At 44.3% G+C, this 19,988-nt stretch overlaps 1 protein-coding gene across 12 annotated transcripts in view; it reads left to right on the top strand.

Moving 5' to 3' along the window:
- Positions 1-19,988, top strand: part of dlg1l (discs, large (Drosophila) homolog 1, like) — a 72,076-nt gene that overhangs the window by 8,638 nt on the left and 43,450 nt on the right. For 2 of the 12 annotated variants that reach the window (XM_035527846.1, XM_027030811.2), the window contains exon 1: positions 14,267-14,369. The exons of the other annotated variants lie outside the window; for them this stretch is intronic. In XM_035527846.1, coding sequence (XP_035383739.1) covers positions 14,268-14,369 — 102 coding nt within the window. In that variant the 5' untranslated portion in view covers position 14,267. Of the gene's footprint in view, positions 1-14,266; positions 14,370-19,988 lie in introns of those variants that run through there. 12 annotated transcript variants of the gene reach the window in all.

Below are 19,988 nucleotides of genomic sequence, written 5' to 3'. Positions count from 1 at the left end.
TATCGGTTTAAGCCTTATAGCAACTTTATAAAAACTCTCAGCATATGTAAACCTCCAGTGAAGGGCATTACAAACAGCTTTTTTTTGCAAGCTATAAGTGTTATGATTATTATTTTTATGTGGCTCTCGTAGTTTTGCACTGATCCAGTGAATGACAAAATCTAGAGATGAAACCGTTCACTTTTTGATATGGCCAGGTATTTTATATTGTGTTCTACAGTCTAATTGGTTTGATAGTTTGGACTATGGTATAAATCATTTAATGTCAAACATTTGGAAGAGAAAATGAATGCATGTCAATCCCCAGCATCTTAGATTATTCTGAAGCTGAGATATATCCATTTTAGCCATTTTAGAAGATTTATTTACTATTTACCTATAGTGCTCATGTTGGAATGAATCTGTACATACATGTGTATACAGGAACCAAATGAAGAAAAAGGAGAACAAAAAGTGATTTGAGAGATGACCAGAACATTTTGAAATGGACCTGTTTACAAAATGATCTCTATAAGTCTTTCTCAAACAGTGGCCAATGACAAGCCCCTGCATGTAGGCTGTAAAAACTTAGCTCATCTTAGCCTACATTCTGTGCTAATGCAAGCTCACGCAAGTCTGGAATCTATTCCTTGTCAATCCCCTGGGCTGGCAAACCAATGAAAAGCTGCATATTAAAGACAAATTAATCTAGCCCGGCACTAAACCGTCATACAGAATGTGCAACAGTGGAGTTCGGAAGGAGTTACTTTACTGAGGGTGAGCAGTTCATGCATGGCAGCCATGATGAATAGCACTTTCGGGGTAAATACGAGCCACTGTATACCATGGTCACACTGGACTTGCTTACAAAAGGCCAGATCAGTATGATCCTCTATGTCAGCATCACGCCTTACATCGTTAGTGCAATGAGTGTTTCAGAGTAACCCCATTTGGGTTTGTCGTAGTCATGCATCATCTCACTTCAGTCGTTTTTCCATGACTAGATCTGCTTCTGACAATGACTCGTTCATTTACTCTGCAGTCCGTCTAGGGCTATCTGATTGAATGCTGAGTGTGTGTTTAAAAAAAAAAAAAAAAAAAAAAAAATTAAAAACCTTTCCGTTTCCTTCTGTTTACGTTTCCTCTGTCTTTTTTCCTCTCGTCTCTCCCTCTGTTATTAAAAAAATGGCCAATCTCAGGACTCTTCCCTCCTAAACGAAATCCTACACGCGCTCGCTAAAGCCAAAACGGCCCGCGGTGAGCTGGACCAAGTAAGTATCACGTCGGCGTGGGGCCAGTGGTTGGGGCATTCCCCATGGCCGCATGCCTGGCTTCATCATCCCTCCCCTTCCCCAGTCCTATCTTGGTCCATGGCGGTGGGCTGCTCTTCCTGTCTCTCTGTGCTGTTATAGAGAGGCTCATGTGTCATTTGTGCTCCATTCATCTAGTTTCGGTTCCTGTGTCGTCTTGCCATTGGTGGGGGGATGGGTATTGGCAGAAAGGGTGGGGTTTTGGTCGTGTTTCATCTCTGTCGTCGCCCGTTGTGGATGGGCTTGGGTCCGTTGGTATTTCCTACAATGTTCAAGCGCACAACATTCAAAAAGACAGCATGAAGTTCATTCACAGCATCCATTTAATTTTTTAAAATCTCGCCTTTATGCAGATAACCATAAGGATGGTCTCACCTAGCCTATAAAATACTGCACTAGCATTACTAACCTGTGTGTTCTGAAATTATTTTCCAATGTTATGAGTATACCTGTGTGTAACTGACCTGTTCAGAAGGACGGTATATGTCCTTTCTCATTTCTTGTGGAGTGATATGGGCATTGCAGGCCTTCTCATACTAGTAAATTTGACAACTTTTTAAACCACCCATTACCATTTTTGCATATTTGTAGCATGTCATCGGTTAACAGCCGGTGGTTTGGGTGTAAACTTGCAGAATACCTAAAAGAGATATCACCTCATACCTATTTGGAAACAAAGCTAGTATGAAAAGACCTGCTGCCTTTTAATGTATTTGGGTTCTTTTGTATCTTACAGAATATGTACAGATCTATAATTGGGGGTGGTGTAAATGCTGGTGGTTGTTTTTCCTGGTTTTCTTTAACAGATGTGTATGAAGTTTTCTTAGCCCTGTGAGACTGGACTAAAACCCAGTCCCTCTCTTCAGAACACAGGCTGCACAAGCAGCTCCACCAATGTGGTCACACCGCACTGAAAAATCCAGATCTCTCATGTTCTTCAGTCTTCATGCATTTGCTGTTTTCTTGCTGGTTATTGGTTCAGATCTTCTTTGGTTTAAGGAAACTGCAGAAGCACCGAATGGGTTGTTACCATAATGGAAAAAAAATTTGAGTAAGTATGCAGCGTTGGACGTGAGCGATGCGCGGGGCTGTAACAGCTAGGAGCATGGCAGGTGCACTCTCCCGCCACAGCGTCGGATGGGACCTGCACGGGGCGGGCTGGGGTGTCTGAACAACAGCAAGACTCGCAGAGATGGTGATGGTAGTCAGTGTCCTCGTGCGCACTCTGGCTGCCAGCGCCTTGTGTCTGCAGGACGGTGGGGTCCACAGCTACAGTTGATGAGAGGACTCTGACAGCCATGCAGTTGGTTAGATGTTTTTCCACATCCAAATAGTTGACACTAGCTAAAGCATGTAATGTGCACGTTTCCCATCTATGTTATTAAATGCACAGTCGGGCTCCACAGATCTGGTGGTGTTATACAATCAGTTGCTAGTCACATAATAATAAGGTTTTTAAAGTTGGTTTTTTGTTTTACCTCAGGAATTAATGAGTAGGTGTGCAGTCACTTTTCATGTAGTTTAGATTTATGTATAAGGTCTCTGTAAAATCCTTCCACTCGATCTGGAGAACTATTGCATTTGTCTTATACCACAGTGGCAAAGTAAATGAGCTGACACAGCTTCCACTGCTCCACTGTGAGCATGGGCATTGAACCATCGCGCAGGCGACATAGTTTGCTGTACGCTGTTCTGTTTGATGCGATGTTGCGTATCAATGCTGAATGTGCCCTTTTTAGCTATCTTCTACCCCTCGCGAGAACTCCTCTCATGTGAAGGATAACACATTTGTATAAACCTGCAATTTGGACCACACCGCAGAAGAGAAAGTTATATGGAATGCAATAGATGAGGTTTTCAAGAGGTGTAGAGGATTTATTCACACCGCAACTTTTAGTTTATTTAATTTGTTCTCCTCCCTCGGTCTGCCAGATTAAGTTTCCTATGCGTCCCCGTCGCTTTTATGCCTGCCCTCATGTTGCCTTTGATGGCTCAGTTCAAGGCAGCGAGCGGCACGGTGGGAGGGTTAATGCAAGGCCAGCGAAATTGCACATGTCACGGAATTGGAAGCGGTACAGCCTGAAGCGGCGCGTTCCTCCCGCATGCTACAGCAGCCACATATGCGCCTGAGAGTTCCTTTGGAGACGCGAGCGCATCTCACGTCCACGGTGTTCTGTGAAGTTTATGCGCGGAGGAAAAAAGGCGAACGCGCAGACCGTTTTGTTCCCAGCTCAGTGGGAGTAGCAGTGACCCACGCTTTCGGTGAGCTGTTCATGTACAGACACAGTTTGGTCCTCACCGAAGAAGCAAAGGTGTGAAATGAAATGCTGAGTGCCACGAGGCCGCTGCCCGTCGCAAAAGGATGGACTGCATTTGCATTGTTACAACTAAGGTAAGACCCTGGCTTCACAAGCATGGCATCGATCTGATCTGATGACTCCTTGCAATTGCTCTTCCTCAGTGATGCTAAGTAATGTAGGTACTGTCTTTCAGTTATGATTATGCGTTAAAATAATTGAGTTGTCTGATGCATCTGTTGTAACTCGTATTGTACTTTTAATGTTCTGTACTTTTATGATCTGACATTTTTGTTAGATTTGGAGCATCACGCACATTTGTGTTATGAATTTTGATCACTACACTATACCAATTTTGCATGGAGAAACAATGTAGGTGATGTACCATAAAAGCAAAGAGGCTAACTTGGGACAAATATAACCTATCAAAGGACCTTAATGTACAGCTACATGTGTGCGTTAAAGACACTGATGTTCTGCCCGTTGCATCGGCCTGTTTGAATATTATGGTTTAATTCAGCCAGGGGTACCTGTTTTGAGCTGAATTTTACCTTGCAGAGCTTTTTTTTGAGCTCCTCATTCTGTTAGGGACCCATGTATGATTTTATAATGCTCTTTCTTTGAGAAAGCAGCAGAACCACAAGACGGCGCTTTTTGAGTAAAGCCATGGAGAACATGACCCTGCTCGGCCTGGCCAACATGAGAGCAGCCATAATTGTACGGAGTGTAGAACACTATTTCCGTGATGCCCCAAACGCTTCCCTTGTTCAGACTTTGAATCAGAAAGCCGTTGCAGTGACAGTTTGCGACTGCGGACTTCGTTTTCCCATCAGTGCTATCACATTGAGTCATTGTATTTAAACTGAGTTCCAGGCAAATGTCATTTGTTAATTCTCTAGTGGCAGATTTGCACCTGACCCTAGTGTGCTTGCTTGCAGAACCGCAAGATTAAAACCTTAATAAAGCTTTCCCAACTGCAACAGGTAGAATACTGCTTAAAATGATCATTATTTGTGATAATCATGCTTCTATGTTTAAGGGAGACGCACAGGCATGCGCATGCATGCACGTGCAAGTCTTTTATGCAATGCTCTGCTGTATCTCGGAGAGTCTCCGCTGTCTTGTGTCTCGATTTTCAATGTTGTAGTATCTGGTCCTTGATCTTGAGCATCCTCTGTCATTCTCAACAGGGAGATAATGCCTCTTCTGAATTTATTGAGCTAGTTGCCTCAGTATCGTTTAGGTCACTGTCCAGCTGGCCGTGGAAGACCCGATTCGGTGCCACATTTTGTTTAAAACATTATTCAGAGTTTGAAAATGTACTGATTTGACCTGCAGTTCAAAGTGTTTGGTTTAGTGTGTTCAAACCCCATCTGGGCAAGTGCTCGGTCCTATAGCAATAAGAATTCTTGGGCAAGGCTCCTAACACTACATTCACCCACCTATAACATACTTAAAATTTTGCTATAGATGCATAAAATGTTGCTATAGATGCATAAATACAAATGTAAATAACATTCTACTTATGTAACAACCAATAGCACCGATGAACGGATCCGCTAATGTTGACATGAACACAGGTGGTCTGGGAGGAATTTGGGTCAGCCTGGAATCATTCTTCACATGCTTTAGACTGCATAACCCCTAAAACTCAAGCTTTCAAATCTTTTCCTTTATTTATTGTCACTTGGGGCAGATGAGGGCATCAGTTCTGGTGTGTGGTGGGATTGAAGTATGAAACCTTTCTGCGCACAGTGCTGTTTTATGCTTTTTTTTTTTTTTTTTTTTTTTTTTAAAGATAATTTATGTAATCTAGTCATAGAACTTATTTCTGATTGACTCAGTATGTTTGTGACAACTTATGAAACCCAAAGTTACTATAAGTAATTTCAGTTTGGACTGTAGTTGAAGTGAAAGCCAACTTGGAGTACACGTGATTAATGTGATTTTCAGGCCTCTGTGGCGCTGTCTCTCTCTCTCTCTCTCACACACACACACACACACACACACACACACACACACACACACACACACCCCTCTTAAGTGTAGAGGGCATGGCTGTGATGTGTCATGGTGGACAGAGTCCAGTTGGCTGCAGTGGCTGGATGTATTTTTCACATGCATGACTGAGCATGCTCAAGTCTCCTTTAGTGGGTTCATGCTTCAGGGGACAGCAGACCTGGCAGTAAAAGCACATGGATGTTCATAGAGGATACATATCCCCTTCCTGATCACTGTGAAGCGTGAAGGCTCCCCCTGTCCATCATCTGTCCATCTTCTTGCTCAGATCTCGTTTGTACATCAGTAAAGCAGGCTGAAAGGTGCACGTTCTGACTTGTGTGTTTATACATGGTCCACATTTCACATTTCTTCAGTCTGTCCCAGTATATTCTCGATGGAAGCGTAACAGGAAAGACTAAATTGTCTCCTTTATTAAATCTGTGTGAATAATTTTAGTAAGATGCAATGTATAGAATAGGCTCACTGATTTTAGGAAGTGATTCCAGTTTTATAGTCAACAATGATTTTTGATATATGTGAAGATTCCAGTGACAGTGTTTCGAACACTATGTAATGTCTTGTATACAGCTCTGGCAGAACAGCGCGGATGTCCATTTTAACCCACAGCTGAGAGGTTCAGACCTCAGCCGTCAGTATTTACTGCCTCAGCCATGGGGGCATGGTGGCAAGAGTTATGGGGAATTATACTCCAAGGAGCAGAAAACATAACATAAGAAATATGAAAGTACTGACAGTAGCTTAGTATTAATGCACTACTATAACTCAAAAATCTTTCAACTGTAAGCTTTGCGCTCGAAGCCACTTATGACGATCTCCCATTCAGAAGGCAAAACAGGGTCTTGCATAATGCAGTAGACACTCTAGAATTTTTCTTTCTCTGAGGAAAGGTTACCAGAAATCATTAGATGAGTTCTCTTAACATTTTCTGAATTAGGGTGGGTGACATGATTATATGTGGCATTGCTTTTTGAGGTTTTGATGCTGTGAAATTATAATCCTGTGATGCTACTTGAAAGCAGTGTTGCCATCTGTGGTAAATTAGGTCATTATTTGTTGTATGACCGCTTTATTAATGATGTTGAGCTCAATATTGCGTGTAGAAAAGGGCTTTGTTCTGTCAACGCATAATTTCTTCTGCCATTGCATTTTTTTTTTTTTTGCAATGGGCTTGTTTGCTGTAATACGATCATAGACACAAGACTGTCCACAGCATAACTGAGCAACGCATCTTTCACCAAGTGCTTGGTTTGAGGCTTTTCCTTTGCTAAAATTAGTCCTTTACATGACTATAATGAGCTCTTCCGCTTTTGGAAGATTATTCTTGGGGTTTTTTTTTCCAGTTTTTTTTTTTTTCTTCCCAAGCAGCTCAGTTTGGGATTTAAAATTGAAACATCTTTGCATTGGATATTGTAAACTGGAATAATGTAATTAATAGGACTGCCTCGAGGACCAAACCTTTCGTGTAGCCTTGTGGGAAAAACATAAATGGTTTAGTTTTATGCCATCACTTATGTAGAAATCGATGCTTGATGTGTTTTAGTGTAGTGTAGCAGTTTTGCCCTTAACCGCACTCTAATTGTTTTCCGTGACTGCTGTTTCATCATAACGGTGCCCAGTGACCGAAGAAATGCCCCATCAGAAGAATTTGGCCCAGCCTGCAACATTAGCTTCTCTCTAGAAGTGTTTACATTTTCCATCTATGGCATTTAGCTGATACTTTTTCTTTTTTTTTTTAACGTGACTTGCAATTATGACTAAATACAGCTTGAGCAATTGAAGGTTAAGGGCCTTACTCAGGGACCCAACAATTGCAACCTGGAGGTGCTGGGGCATGAACTGGCAACCTTCAGATTACAAGTTGAGTACTTTAACCACTGCACTACCCCAGCCCACTTACAGTAGACCCATGGAAAGTTCCAGCACAATGCCCACACGTGGGCTAGCCGCTGCATGACCCCAGAGCCTCGCAGGTCTCCGGGAAGCAAACCAGCGGAAGGGGCTAGTTTGCCCCTGGCCCTTCTTTCATTTGGGTGCAGGGTGTCCAAGTGTCAAGGTAGGTTATGCTACGTGTAATTGTCCCTGTCCACCCAGACGAGAGACTCCCTGGGTTTGAAGCGGAGCCTGTTTTTTTTTGTTTGTTGTCCCCCCCCGGGCATCAGAGCCTGCCATCTTGCCGCCGCTTCACGTTTGCTGAGGTTAAATGCTTGGACGCTCTCAGACCCACAGCCGCACATTCCAATTACAATTGTTGCTGTAATGTCAGGTTTTCTTTTTGGCAATGGGGTTTGTATTGGCGCGTTTATGCTAGGGACTCGCAATGTTTTTGTTTGTTTGTTTATTATCCTCCTCTGCAGCCCCACTGGCCATACACACAATCAGATTTTTGCTGTGCAAGCGCCTGCATGCTGCACCTTCCATGTTTGCCAGCAGTCGTTCGAACATCCCAGGCCCAAGTGAAGCTGTGGTACTTTGCGTAGAAAATTCTGGTTTGCTGTTCAGGATACTCTGCTGAGAACCTGCTGAGCTCTGGCAGACTGCCCAAACCTGTGCGTGACGATGAAGAGGAGCCATGAAAAACAAAGGACCTCTCCTTGCAAGGTCTAGATGCTGGTAATTTTTACTAGAAATGAGCTTTGAGTCTTGGTGGCAGTGACGCGTAGCAAAAAGTGTGATCCCCGCGGTTCTTGTCCAGCTGGGTGTTACCAGATAGAACTCCAGACGGGTGCCTGTGTGCTTATCACCCACCCCGTCGTTCGACATGGCTGGGTGTGGCTGTGTTTTAAAGAGAGCAGAGCCCTATGTGATTCACATATACCAACTGACATTTCAGTGTCTCTGCCGCTCTCATATCCATTTTATATCTGGTTCATGGGTTCACAGCATGGTTGAAAATCAGCATATAAGGCTCACTCGTTCCTTCGACTGTCGCATCAAGTGCCACTTATTCAGTCTCAGTATTACACTTTTGATTTCTATTCTTACTTTCATTTGCAATTTTAAGTTTACTTGTCATTGGTCATGCAAATTAGGTAAAAATTCCCCTGAAACTTTGTCATATTTGGCCAAGACCACTTGATGGGCTTGTGGAATGAAAAGACTCTCCATTTGCATGGTTGTCTCCATTTTGGGGACTCAAATGAGAGCTACACCCTGACCCCACCAACCGCCCCACCCTGCTGAGGGAAGCCATAACGCGACCAGCGCCCTCTGATCCACACACGCCAACCCAGAGAGGAATGTCATGGATATTGTTTTCCAGCAAAGAATAAGGAGACAATGAATGCTTGAAGGAGAACTTTACAAATCTTGGTTTTGTTGGCTAGCCTTAGTGAGCCGCCACCAGGAGTGTGGACCAGCAAGTCTGTTGAGGAAGCTGTTCATTTTTGTGTGTTTACTTGTATCCATCTCTATTCTTGAATTGGTTATGGTATCCACAAAAACGCTTTATGCGTTTTTAAAATTTATTTTCTTTTTCATATGTATACTTGCTGCTTGTGGTGCTAAAGGCTAGCCAAAGATGCTCTCAGTTATTGGGCTATGGCTGCTTGGCCCATTTGAACTTAAATCCTGGTTTGCCCAGAACTATGCCCTTTTGGTTAAACTTTATCTGTAACAAACTGCATGATGGCACTAGTGGAGTAGTCATATGTTTCACACTAGTGGAAAAGTCTGAGGGCAGTCTTGACCAGGATTAATATTGGGCTCGTGTGGGCTGATAAAATACTGATTTGAAAGACTTGTATCCTCTTCCCAGCAAAATTGAGAACACATAATCTGTCAGATATGACGGATGATGATCACCTGTAATGACAAGCATTAAGTTATTCAGCATTGTATCAGGCCTACTATAGATAAGCATCCTTGGGGGTTAATATTCAGTTATAGCTTATATGCCTATATTTGATTCAGGTTTCCCGCTAAAATAAATAGTAAATCTCAATATGGCCCTTTAACATCACAGAAGGCCTTAATTATGTCTTTTGCATGCAGCTGCTTCCCTCTGCTGGTTTGATGGAGAACCACATATTAAAAATGGAAATCAAAGGTGAGCCTATTAGAGTGAGGACAGTGTGATGTTTTGCATCTGTTTGATGTGTAAACCTGGATTTTGTTGGCTGATTTGGCGGCTGGTACTGGCATAGGTGTGATGTGGGCTTGTGGGGAATACATAAGCAAGGCTAAACAAATATCACAGCTGTCACTTTTTTTTTATGGTTCAATAGTATAGAAGTGTAGCCTGGTGCTTCATTTCCTGTGTGCATATTAAACAGTTTGTCTCAAATGAAAAGTGACTCAAAAAGTACAGGAAATGAAAGGGGGTATTTAATTTTGTAGTACTTACTTGCTCCACCAGGAGATGCTGTTTACAGTAACTTCATCAGTGGAACTGGAGCACAGCTCTGTAGTGTGAGGATAAGCCATCTTAACCCAGGCTGTTCTATGGGCGGTCTAGTGACAACTCCTGTATCGAGTAAAACGAAAAGCGTCCATCCGACATCCATTGTTTTTAGTGGAAATGCCATTAAGGATAAGCCTCCTGTTTAAGGGTACTGTGCTCACTGGGGAGGAACTTCAGCCTGTGCTGCTTTACAGGCAGTGACTTGTGTGCTCATTACTGTGTGCAGAGACTGAATATAATTGCTTATAATGAAGCAACAACCTAGTATTAATAGCTTGAATGTACATTTCAAGTGCTTTGGGAGACCTCAGGCTTGCTTTTGTTTATTTTTGTAAAAGTAAATATTTGCCCTATATTTTTGTTCAGGATATCAGATCGAGATCTATATAAATATATATAGAAAAGCACTTTAATCCAAAGCAATTTACAATTATGACTGAGTACAACTTGAGGGTTAAGGGCCTTGCTCAGGGGCCCAACAGGGGCAACTTAGCAGAGGTGGGGCTTGAACCAGCAACCGTCCACTTACAAGTCAACTACATTAACCACTGAGCTACCACTGCCCTAACTTGTGCTTAAACATTGGACTTGGTGTAAAAAGGTCTTGCACCAATACAATTAAGTGACATCAGGCTGGAATAATGTTAATACCACAGTCCAGAACCTGTTCTGGCTTTCCCCTGTAATAGACCACCTTGCTTTCAATACAGGCACCACTGGTGTGGATCTGTGCTTCCCCAGACTTGACCTTGTGTATTTTAATATTAGTTAGGATGCAATGTTTGTGATTATATTGTTACACACTGTGACTGAAGTAGGTGGTAAGAAATTGCCTCCTGCCTAAGGCCTTCTGTGATATCAGTGCTGTAAAGAACATTGACAGCTAACAAATAACATACTGCAGAGTTGTACATTGTAGGAACCCCAATAGATGTAACCCAAATCATTGTCTAATTATAAGTCCTTAATGAGTTTAGAATGAGGGTCTTGGATGAGGGGACCCACTAAAACGTACAGGAATTCTTGGATTTGTTCTAGACTGATGGTTTGTACAATGCTGCGCTTAAAGGGAACCCAACTCCCACAGGGATATTCTAGTGAAGCGCCTTTAAATATCTCCAGAATATCCGCAGGTTGTACCTGCAACAGAATCATAATGACAGGTTTTGGAGCATGTGAAAGACACTTGCAGTATGCGAAGATTTACTGTAGCATCTCAACCTGGATGCACGCTTTCCCGAAGACACTTCAGGAGTAAAAAAAAAACAAAAAACAAACAAGAACTCACAAATAGAAACTTCTGTCTCCTGAATGTAAGAGTTTGTGATTGGCAGAGTCGTGATGGGCTGCGAGTTCTGCTTCTGGATGTCCCCAAGAACCCCCCCCCCCTCCACGTCAACTTCCTCTTGACAGTGGTGCCAAGGGGCTACGTTGCGGTGGGCTTACTTCCACCACTGGCGTGAAAATCTCGATTACACAATAACACCCATGCCAGTTGCTAATGTTTGGGGGGCCAGGCAACCGGCAAACATCGGGCAAACATCTGCCCAGGTGGAGAGCCTCGCTCTGGCAGCTAGCACCATCCTGTGCTATCAGACATCCCAAACAAGTGATATAATTGGCTGCAGCCTGCTGGTTGAATTAATGCAATTCATGCTGGTTGAATTAATTTGTAGCAAAACAAACAAAAAGACTTCGTAAAGATCTTTCCAGTCATGGCTTTAAAACAGCAAAAATCAAAACAAACAAAATGTACTAGGAAAACCATGCAGGATTAAGATAAGGCTAATGGAGTTTATGTAAGAGAGCCTCGTGTGAGACGGCTGGAGCTGGATTGCACCTGGCGCAGAGAGACAGCCTAACCCCAGTCCTTAGTCCTCTAAAGTGTGACATAAAATCCTTTTAACTTCATCTCGCAGTTTGTGGTCATCAGTGACAGTCTTAGACAGTCTCATCAGAGTCGATGAAGCTGCCTCTCTGTGAGTCACACGGGCCGCTTACTGGCTCCAGAGCGAGACACCCTGGGCGGAATCTTGGGTGCCGAAGGCTTGTTGCTCTTGGAGTCTGCTGATGCGGTGTCCATAACAGAGGGAGGATCCTTATGGAGGACCTCCTCCAGCTCCATCAATAGATCCCCCACACAGTCGAATTCCGAGTCTGACCGGAAACTAATGTCACTATACTCTCTACTGTCCCCATGATCTGCATAGCCCTCCTGGGTGTCCGTATAGGGGTCGTAGGACCCTGCTGAGTCCAACCCCTGGTAGTGGTCGTCAAGATGTGTTCTTTGGCTGTAAACCGGCTGCCTCTCAGAAAGACCACTTTATTTTCATTTGACATTATTGTGCCGCACTTCCACTATGACTGTCTTGATCCTATGGTGTTTTTTACTACTTATAGTAGAATTTGTGAATTTTTAAGATGCTTTTTCTAGCCTAAGACGGTGTCCCTTGTTGAATAATTTCTAACTGATGTCCAAGATGGGTTTTCAGTTCACTCCTCAGGAAGGGGAGGAGGGTAAGACCAGGGCAGAGCGCCAACCATCATTGGACATGCATACATTCACACATATATGTATATAGGTATGCATATCTATATACATTTACAGCTCATGCAAGACAGTTCAGAGTATCTAGTTAACCTAACCTAAAGGCAACACTAGCTTTTACAAAACTTGTACCATAAAAATCTGAACTGTGCAGGTGAACACTCAGACAAGCCACTGAATATGTGTTGTCTGCATTCTGACTAATCTTAGATATTTAAAAGACATGTTTTGCGGGGGGTAATTTGATGACTCCAACAAGTATTTTAGTATATCGACATTGGTATAAAACTTATAAAACTGTGATATGCATTGCCATTATATTGTGACATATGGTATTTGTTTCTCTGTACTGTGCAGCCATTATTAGCTGTCTTTTGGATTGCTCTGGTGATTTGTTGGGGTCTTGTAACAGGGCAGATCAGCACAGAGAGACAGAGAATGGGGCGGACCGTCCTATAACACAGCTGCGCGGGCTGGCCGGCCCTGTGGATCTTGCTCTTCTCTCCTCTCACTGTGCTGTTTGGCTTCTGCTGAGGGAGGGGAGGTCACAGCATCAAAAGGTCAGGGCCCAGCTGGCCAATCGGCTCGCCATGCGATTCGTTCGTCCTTATTGGCTGCTCCCTGTTCGCCCCTCCCCCTCGTCCATGTAAACATGCAGGAAACCACTCCATTGTCCTCCTCCTCCTCCCACTCTCCCTGAGGATATGTTCTTTATTTCAGTCTCTCTTCTCTCCCTGCTCTCTCTCTCACTCTCTTTGGAGAATGTGCGTTACGTCTCGGCTGACGTAGAAGCCTCCTCTTCCACGGTGCTACACGGAAACATGGAGGGGAGGGGGGGGGGGGGTCGTTTGACCCAACATGTCTGTGACTGCATGTCCCTGTGATAAACCCCACATGCTGCCCCAACCCCCCTCCCATTGCTGTCACCTCCCCCTCAGCACTCCGCTGTCTGCACTTGCTCACCGCGGCAGTCTCTGCTTCTCCGGGGGGGCAGCTGCCTCGTCAAACCCCCCCCCCAAAAAAGCTGGCGCACACATTCGCGCGTGCGTACGTACAAACGAGCACGCGTGCAGACACCCCCCCCCCCCCCCCCCCGCCTTGTGCTCGCGGAGAAGAGCACAGCTTGGTGCCAAAGCATGGCTCCAGTGGGGCCCCACCATCCACATTGCCACGGTGACCGACAGCTGTGAGATCGGCCGGCAGCAGGGGACGCGGTGCGTGAAACGAGCGTGAGCGGAGAGAGCTCGCGCGGGGCGATCGCTCGGGGCGAGTGTACCAGGCAAGGAGGTGGAGGAGGAGGTGAAGGAGGAGGGGGGAGAAGCACTCAGACGGGGGGGGGGGAAGAGAGAGAGAGAGAGAGGGGGAGAGAGAGAGAGAGAGAGAGGCAGAGGAGAGTGTCTGGTGGAGGGAGGGAGCGTGGACAGCTCTCTGGATGAAGGAAGCAGTCTGGCTGCCCTTCCCGCGGCGCGATGGAGTGAGACGAGGAATGAGGGTGGATGGTGAGAGCGGGCAGCACCAGCAGCAGTGGAGGGGGCGGCGGAGTGGCGGGGCCCGAGGCGGGAGGAGGAGCGGGCGGAGGCAGCGCGGGTGGCGCCGGAGGCAGCGACGGAGCAGCGGGAGACTGCCGGCGAGGCAGGAGCAGGCAGCGCTTGCGGAGACGCGTCTCCGGCTCCTCGGTGGCCGGGCGGCCAGGCGGCCCTCGCGGCGAAAAAATGTCGCCCGGTGTCAAGAAGTTGGACTGCTTCTCACCCATGCTGTGCCACTGTAAAGTAGCCTGCACCAACAGCACCATCTCCCTCATGTTTGGATGCAAGGTGGGTGTGAGGCCTCGCTCGGCGGGAGTGGGCCGTTTGTTTGCTTTTGGTCTGCGATGCAGGCGACAGACGGAACGACAGCTTAGCGTTTCCCGTAGGGAGCGCAGACAAGGTGCTACCGGCATTTCTTGCCAGTTGCTGAGAGTAAAGTCAAATCGAAGAGACAAGCCAACGAGCTCCTGTTCTATGACCTAAAACATTTAATTCTCTACTTATTCTGGTCTATAAACTTAGTAAGGTCCTTTTAGGAGGAGCTTTTTGTGAGAAAGACCAAGCAAACTTTAAAAAAGTGGTTATATCTGTTGAATATGTCTTTCTTATGGTTAGTTTCCTGTGTAACAGGTTGTTTTGACCCATAATGTCCACTAGTTCTTTAAGTTATGAATGTGTTGATAAATTGGCCAAAAACTCAATTTCGATAAATATTCTGATCCACCCCTTGGGTACACAGATGAATCATAAGCAAGTGTTGTCGGATCTGTGTAGCTACAGCCAAGAGCATGTTATTGCAGTTTGCCTTTTATTTTTGGCAAATTACCCATTTGTACCTTTGGTTTGAATAAACACACTGCTTAAATTTAATAGCAAATGCTTGCCAAAAACCTATTCTCTGGGTATATGCATAAATGAATTGTTTGGAAGTCTCATTTAAGTTCTTTTCCCTTTTAATCAGTCATCTGTTGGGACTAGTCAACATCCTCCCCTCATCACTGTTCATTCTAGCCTCCTGCACTTGCCGTGCCCACGTTTCGGCATGTAACCCGCGTGAGCCTCGTGCACAGCTCGCAGCTTTAATGAGAACGCAACAGCAACGCGTCAGCTGTGGCACTGCTGGGCTGGCGTCGGAATGATCTCTCGCTTGTGCACTCCAGTCACTCTGTACACGAGAAGCGAGCGAAGTGCATGAGATCTTGGCCCACATTGTTTCTGTGACGCTGGTTTCTATTTTCATGTTTAGTTTTGATGTGTGCTTCAAGTGATGATCATTTGAACAGACAGCACGGAAGTCCATAGGTGTGTTCCAGGTGTCTGTTAGTAGGTGGAATCCAGACTGCTGCATGAGACCCCCACTGGCTTCTGGTCTGATTGGCGTCCGAATGCTACCTTATGTTACTCTGGGCCACAATAAACACGACATGATCCGCTTAGCTCCTGGCTGTTAGATTACACATCATCCGCTCTGCTGTGGGTTGAATTCCGATTTGGGTCCATCTGTTGACGTGGGTCTGTTGAGATCCTTGGAGCAGTAATGCAGTGTCAGCGTAGTATTACTAGACTGTTCTTAACCTTTTGAGAGTTGACCCATAAACACTGCAAGGCAGACAGGAGCTGGTGTAGGTGTATATGAATGTGAAGGTTAGTGTGTGTGTGTGTGTGTGTGGGTGGGGGGGGGTTGGCAGATCTTTCAAAATGTAGGTGTGCATCATAAGTTTCAACTCCATTGATAAATAAAGTTGTTAAAATATTGTTCAGTTAACAGTATTTTAACTATAATTTGATTTGTATTGGACCTAGGGTATTGCAAAACAAGCCCACGCTAATTTTTCAATACCTGGGTATTTGAATTGGAAAAGGACAGTCTTAAGTGCAACAGATGAACACTAAGGGGGATGATGGTGTGAAACTGTTGAACTTATTTCTGGTAAAATGGCCAGATCAGTGCTTTGATCTGAGAGATTCATGATTAATCAAAACTACAGTCTAGTCACTGGTTTCAAAACCAGAAAGCATTTGCTTATTTGCTGTTGTTAGTGCAGCTCTCATCTTTAAAAGAATAAATACAAGAGGAAGACTTTCAAATTAAATCCAGTGTCATACAAGGACAAGTCCAGTTAAAATTATTATCCCAGGCTATTATCCAAAAAGGACTTTCAGCTTTCATGCATGTAGGTGATTAAGGCCTTTTCAAATGGAGGTGGTGGTGTTTTTATTTATGAGTGAGTGAATGAGTCAGCTGTTAGTTTAGAGTGTCGCTAATTGACTGGTAGCAGTTACTGGCAAGGCATCCTCTAGTTCTCTGAACATTACAGCTCCTCCCATGTCTCTGGAGTTGTCTCTAGAGTTATATGGCTGCTGCGTGATTGGAACTTGGCATTCCAGTATAGATTTTGAATACTTTATTATTTCAGTCAAAGACAGACTGGCTAAACACAACAGATAAAAGTATGATGTAGGCCCTGGCATTTAAAAGACATTTATATGTTTTACTGCCACGTCAAATCCACGTCCATCCACGTCCATCCACGTAAACATTCAGTATCTGTGTTAGGGTTTAGCCGATAGACGATGCCGCCAGCCACTGTCGATGGCTGACAGACGTTGGAGTGTTGACAGCCTACCCCACCCCCCCCACCACAGGGTGTACCCTGCCTGCTATAATTCCAGTATCTCTCTCTTTATTTTGTTGAATATGTATTTCCAGATCTCCAGTACTGAAATCAGTTTGTGGCAGTGAAGATAAATGCCACATACGAATACATTTAAATAAAAATTAAAAATGTCGAAGAAATGCTTTAGTGACCGTGTTATTTTAAATAGGGGACCTCAAACAATATTAGACCAGATTTAAATGATTTTTACAAACAAAAAAGTCAAAGGCTCAATTAATAACTAGTAATTAAAGTGTTAAAGTACTTGAATTACATTGAAAAGGTGTAAAAGAAAGTATGTATAGTTGCTTTGTAAGCCTATCTGTACGCCCTACGCTCATTGTCATTGTCCATCACAATTTTTTTTCCTGTAGACATCGCCCAACCCTAATCTGTATTCTCTGTCTAGAATGTCACAGCGTGCAGTTTTTTGTTGCTGGTGATATGTTTATGCACTGCTGTTCAGAATCGGCAGACAGACCGAAATGGTGAAACGTTAGTGTGAAAATGAACATTTTTAGCTGTTTTCAGAAACTGAACTTAAACAGTTTTTTTTTGTTTGTTTTTTTTTAACTGTTGCCACTTTTTCCTCAACAAACATGATTATCAACATGGAAAGAATCAGAGAAATGCTATGTGAACCAAATCCTAAAAAACCAAACCCAAAACACATATGTATGAAGTGTGCTTCCTAATAATAGGAACAGAAGTGCACTATTATTTACTGGTCACAGAGGCCTAGTGACAACAGCAAATGTTCTGCATCCATCCCAAGATGAGCCGAATTGGTAAAATCATTGGGCTGCAGGCGTTTCTCAGATTAAACCGAGGCCCAACTGTCCACATGACAGTGACATACGACAGCACCCCTGCGGTGTGCCCGGCTGCTCCTTCAGTAAATACTGAGTTCTTCCTCGATTGTCCTTTCTCCCGGAACGTTGCGGCTGGATGCACAGGCTCTATTTTTAGTCGCTGTCGAAGGCAGGCGGCGTTAGCCGCGGCGTTGGTCTCCCCCTCTCTGCCGCGGGCGAGATGATGCATCGTTTCGGCAGTGGCGAGACGTTCCGGGCCTCCACACAGTCGCGGGCTGTCAGCAGAGTGGCGTGTCACTGCGTTGGCGCGGTGGAGGTAGCTCGGAGGGGCCCCCGCGCATCGCCGGCAGGACGGCATCTCCTCCAGCTTCCCCCACAGCCTGCTCCCGCTCCCTCCCATCACGCTTCCCAGCTATGCTAGAGCGACGTTACCGTGGCGCACACGGTGAAACTTGGACTAAAACATGCCAGGAATTCTCTAAGCCCGAGCACGTTCGGCTAATGGTGTGGCAGAGTATGAAGGAATTGTGGCTCCGGAGACACCTTTTGTCAGACGCCCTTCCGAGTAGGAACAGCTTATGTGGTGTTTGGAAATGCAGATGGGCAGATCTGGGAGGGAAATTGTCATGACACTCCCAACTTTTGGTAGAAGCATCTTGAAGCAGCTCGCTCACATCCTGTCAGCTAAATGTGCTACTCGTGCAGATTTCTCAAACCAGTGTTAGAAAGCTCAGTAATGGCTATTGAAACCTAAAAAGTGGCTATTGAAACCTAAAAAGCACTTCCATTGGTTATGGCAACACATCTTACTAAACTTCAGTCCTGGATGTCAACAATCCTGCTTTAATGTCCAAAGATTTTACCAATGCCTTTCGACACTGATTATAACCAATACCAAATTTCACCTGCCCCAAGGTTTGTGCACTTCTGTTAGATGATCAGTAAATAGAATATCTGTTTGTCATTATTTGTCATCAGCCCATGCGCCAACGCAGCCGCTCTTGCCAGAGTACTCACAGGAAGGCCTCCAAGAGTGAGCTAGCAGTGCTAACCTTGCTCACTCATTTGATTGTGAACTCATAAATGTTAAATGCTACTTGCTATGTAACCATCAAATGACTTAGCTTCAGACTGCCTGCATAAATCAGGAAAAGTCAGTGTGCTTGACAGGTGGACGTCTTCAGCTTTTACAGTCTTTCCTGCTTTTGAGCTAGGTTGCATGTTTATCTGTGTAACTGTTTAGCCTATTTGTTCCCCTACAGTTGGATCTCTTTTCTGTTTGTTCAGTTGGCTTGCTCTTGATACTTTGCTAGGTGAAAAGCCAAAGGAGTGTTAGCATATGGCAGCCAGTTCTGATCCATTTACAAAGCAGGTTTAAGCTCTGGCGCTGATTATAATACTTTCTGTTGATACTTTTGGGCTGTGGGCAGAGTCTGTTTATTGAATGATTTCCAACTCTTGATGGCAGAGGAGCAGGTGGTGTCTCATTCATTTTAATTCACTTTTTATGATTGATTTCTGTGCACAGTTTGTGTGTGTTTATCTCTGTTTTCAGAGGGTTTATTTATTTATTTATTTATTTATTTCTACTTTTGTGACTTTATAATGCGTTTCTTTTGATACCCTCCCAGGTTATGTAAAGGAATGACACGCCCTGACATGCTCTTCAGCCATGGTGGTGGTGGTGTGTGGTTTTTTTTTGTTTTTTTTTTAACTAATTACTTACATTTTTTTTTATAGATCAAAGTTTGTTTGTTTTTTAGTTGCATATGTACAAGAAGGTCCATTTGGGTGCTTAGTTGGGTTACAAGGTCACTCCGGCGTGGATTGTGAGCGGCTTACCTAATCCACAGCAGGCTGTGACTCAACGCTGAGTGGTTGTTGCCAGGAGATCCTCCTCCTCATGTTTTCATCAGGGGAAGACTGAGCTGCCATGTTCCGTGATGTGCTTCCTCCCACCAGCCGAGCTGTGACACACATGCGCGCGCACACACACACATGTGCGCGCGCACACACACATACATATATCTATCTCTATCTATCTCTGACACACACTTATATGAGCCTATAAAGCTATGTATAAATTGTACATTTAGCCAACAAACACTAAGTAGATGGTCTCTAACTTAAACTAATTATTTTAAACAGTTCTCTGTTTGTCAGAGTGTTTAGTGGGTGTTGGCTAAATGTACAATTTGCTTAATCGGCTCATACAAGTTGTCCTTGTATGACACTGAATTTCATTTGAAAGTCTTTCACTTGCCTTTATTCTATTAAAGGTAAGGGCTGCACTATCAGCAGTGAATCGGTAAATGTTTTCTGGTTTTGAAACCAGAGACTGGACTTTAGTTTTGATTAATTGTGAATACCTCAGATCAAAGCATGCAGCTGCAGGGAAGTGGTTATGATGTGCATTTCTGTAAAGATATTTATACAAG

This window comes from Electrophorus electricus, chromosome 7 (assembly GCF_013358815.1).
Source record: "Electrophorus electricus isolate fEleEle1 chromosome 7, fEleEle1.pri, whole genome shotgun sequence".
NCBI lineage: Eukaryota > Metazoa > Chordata > Actinopteri > Gymnotiformes > Gymnotidae > Electrophorus > Electrophorus electricus.
Note: the sequence above shows the minus strand (reverse complement) of the source record. Positions and strands in the feature narration are given on the sequence as shown.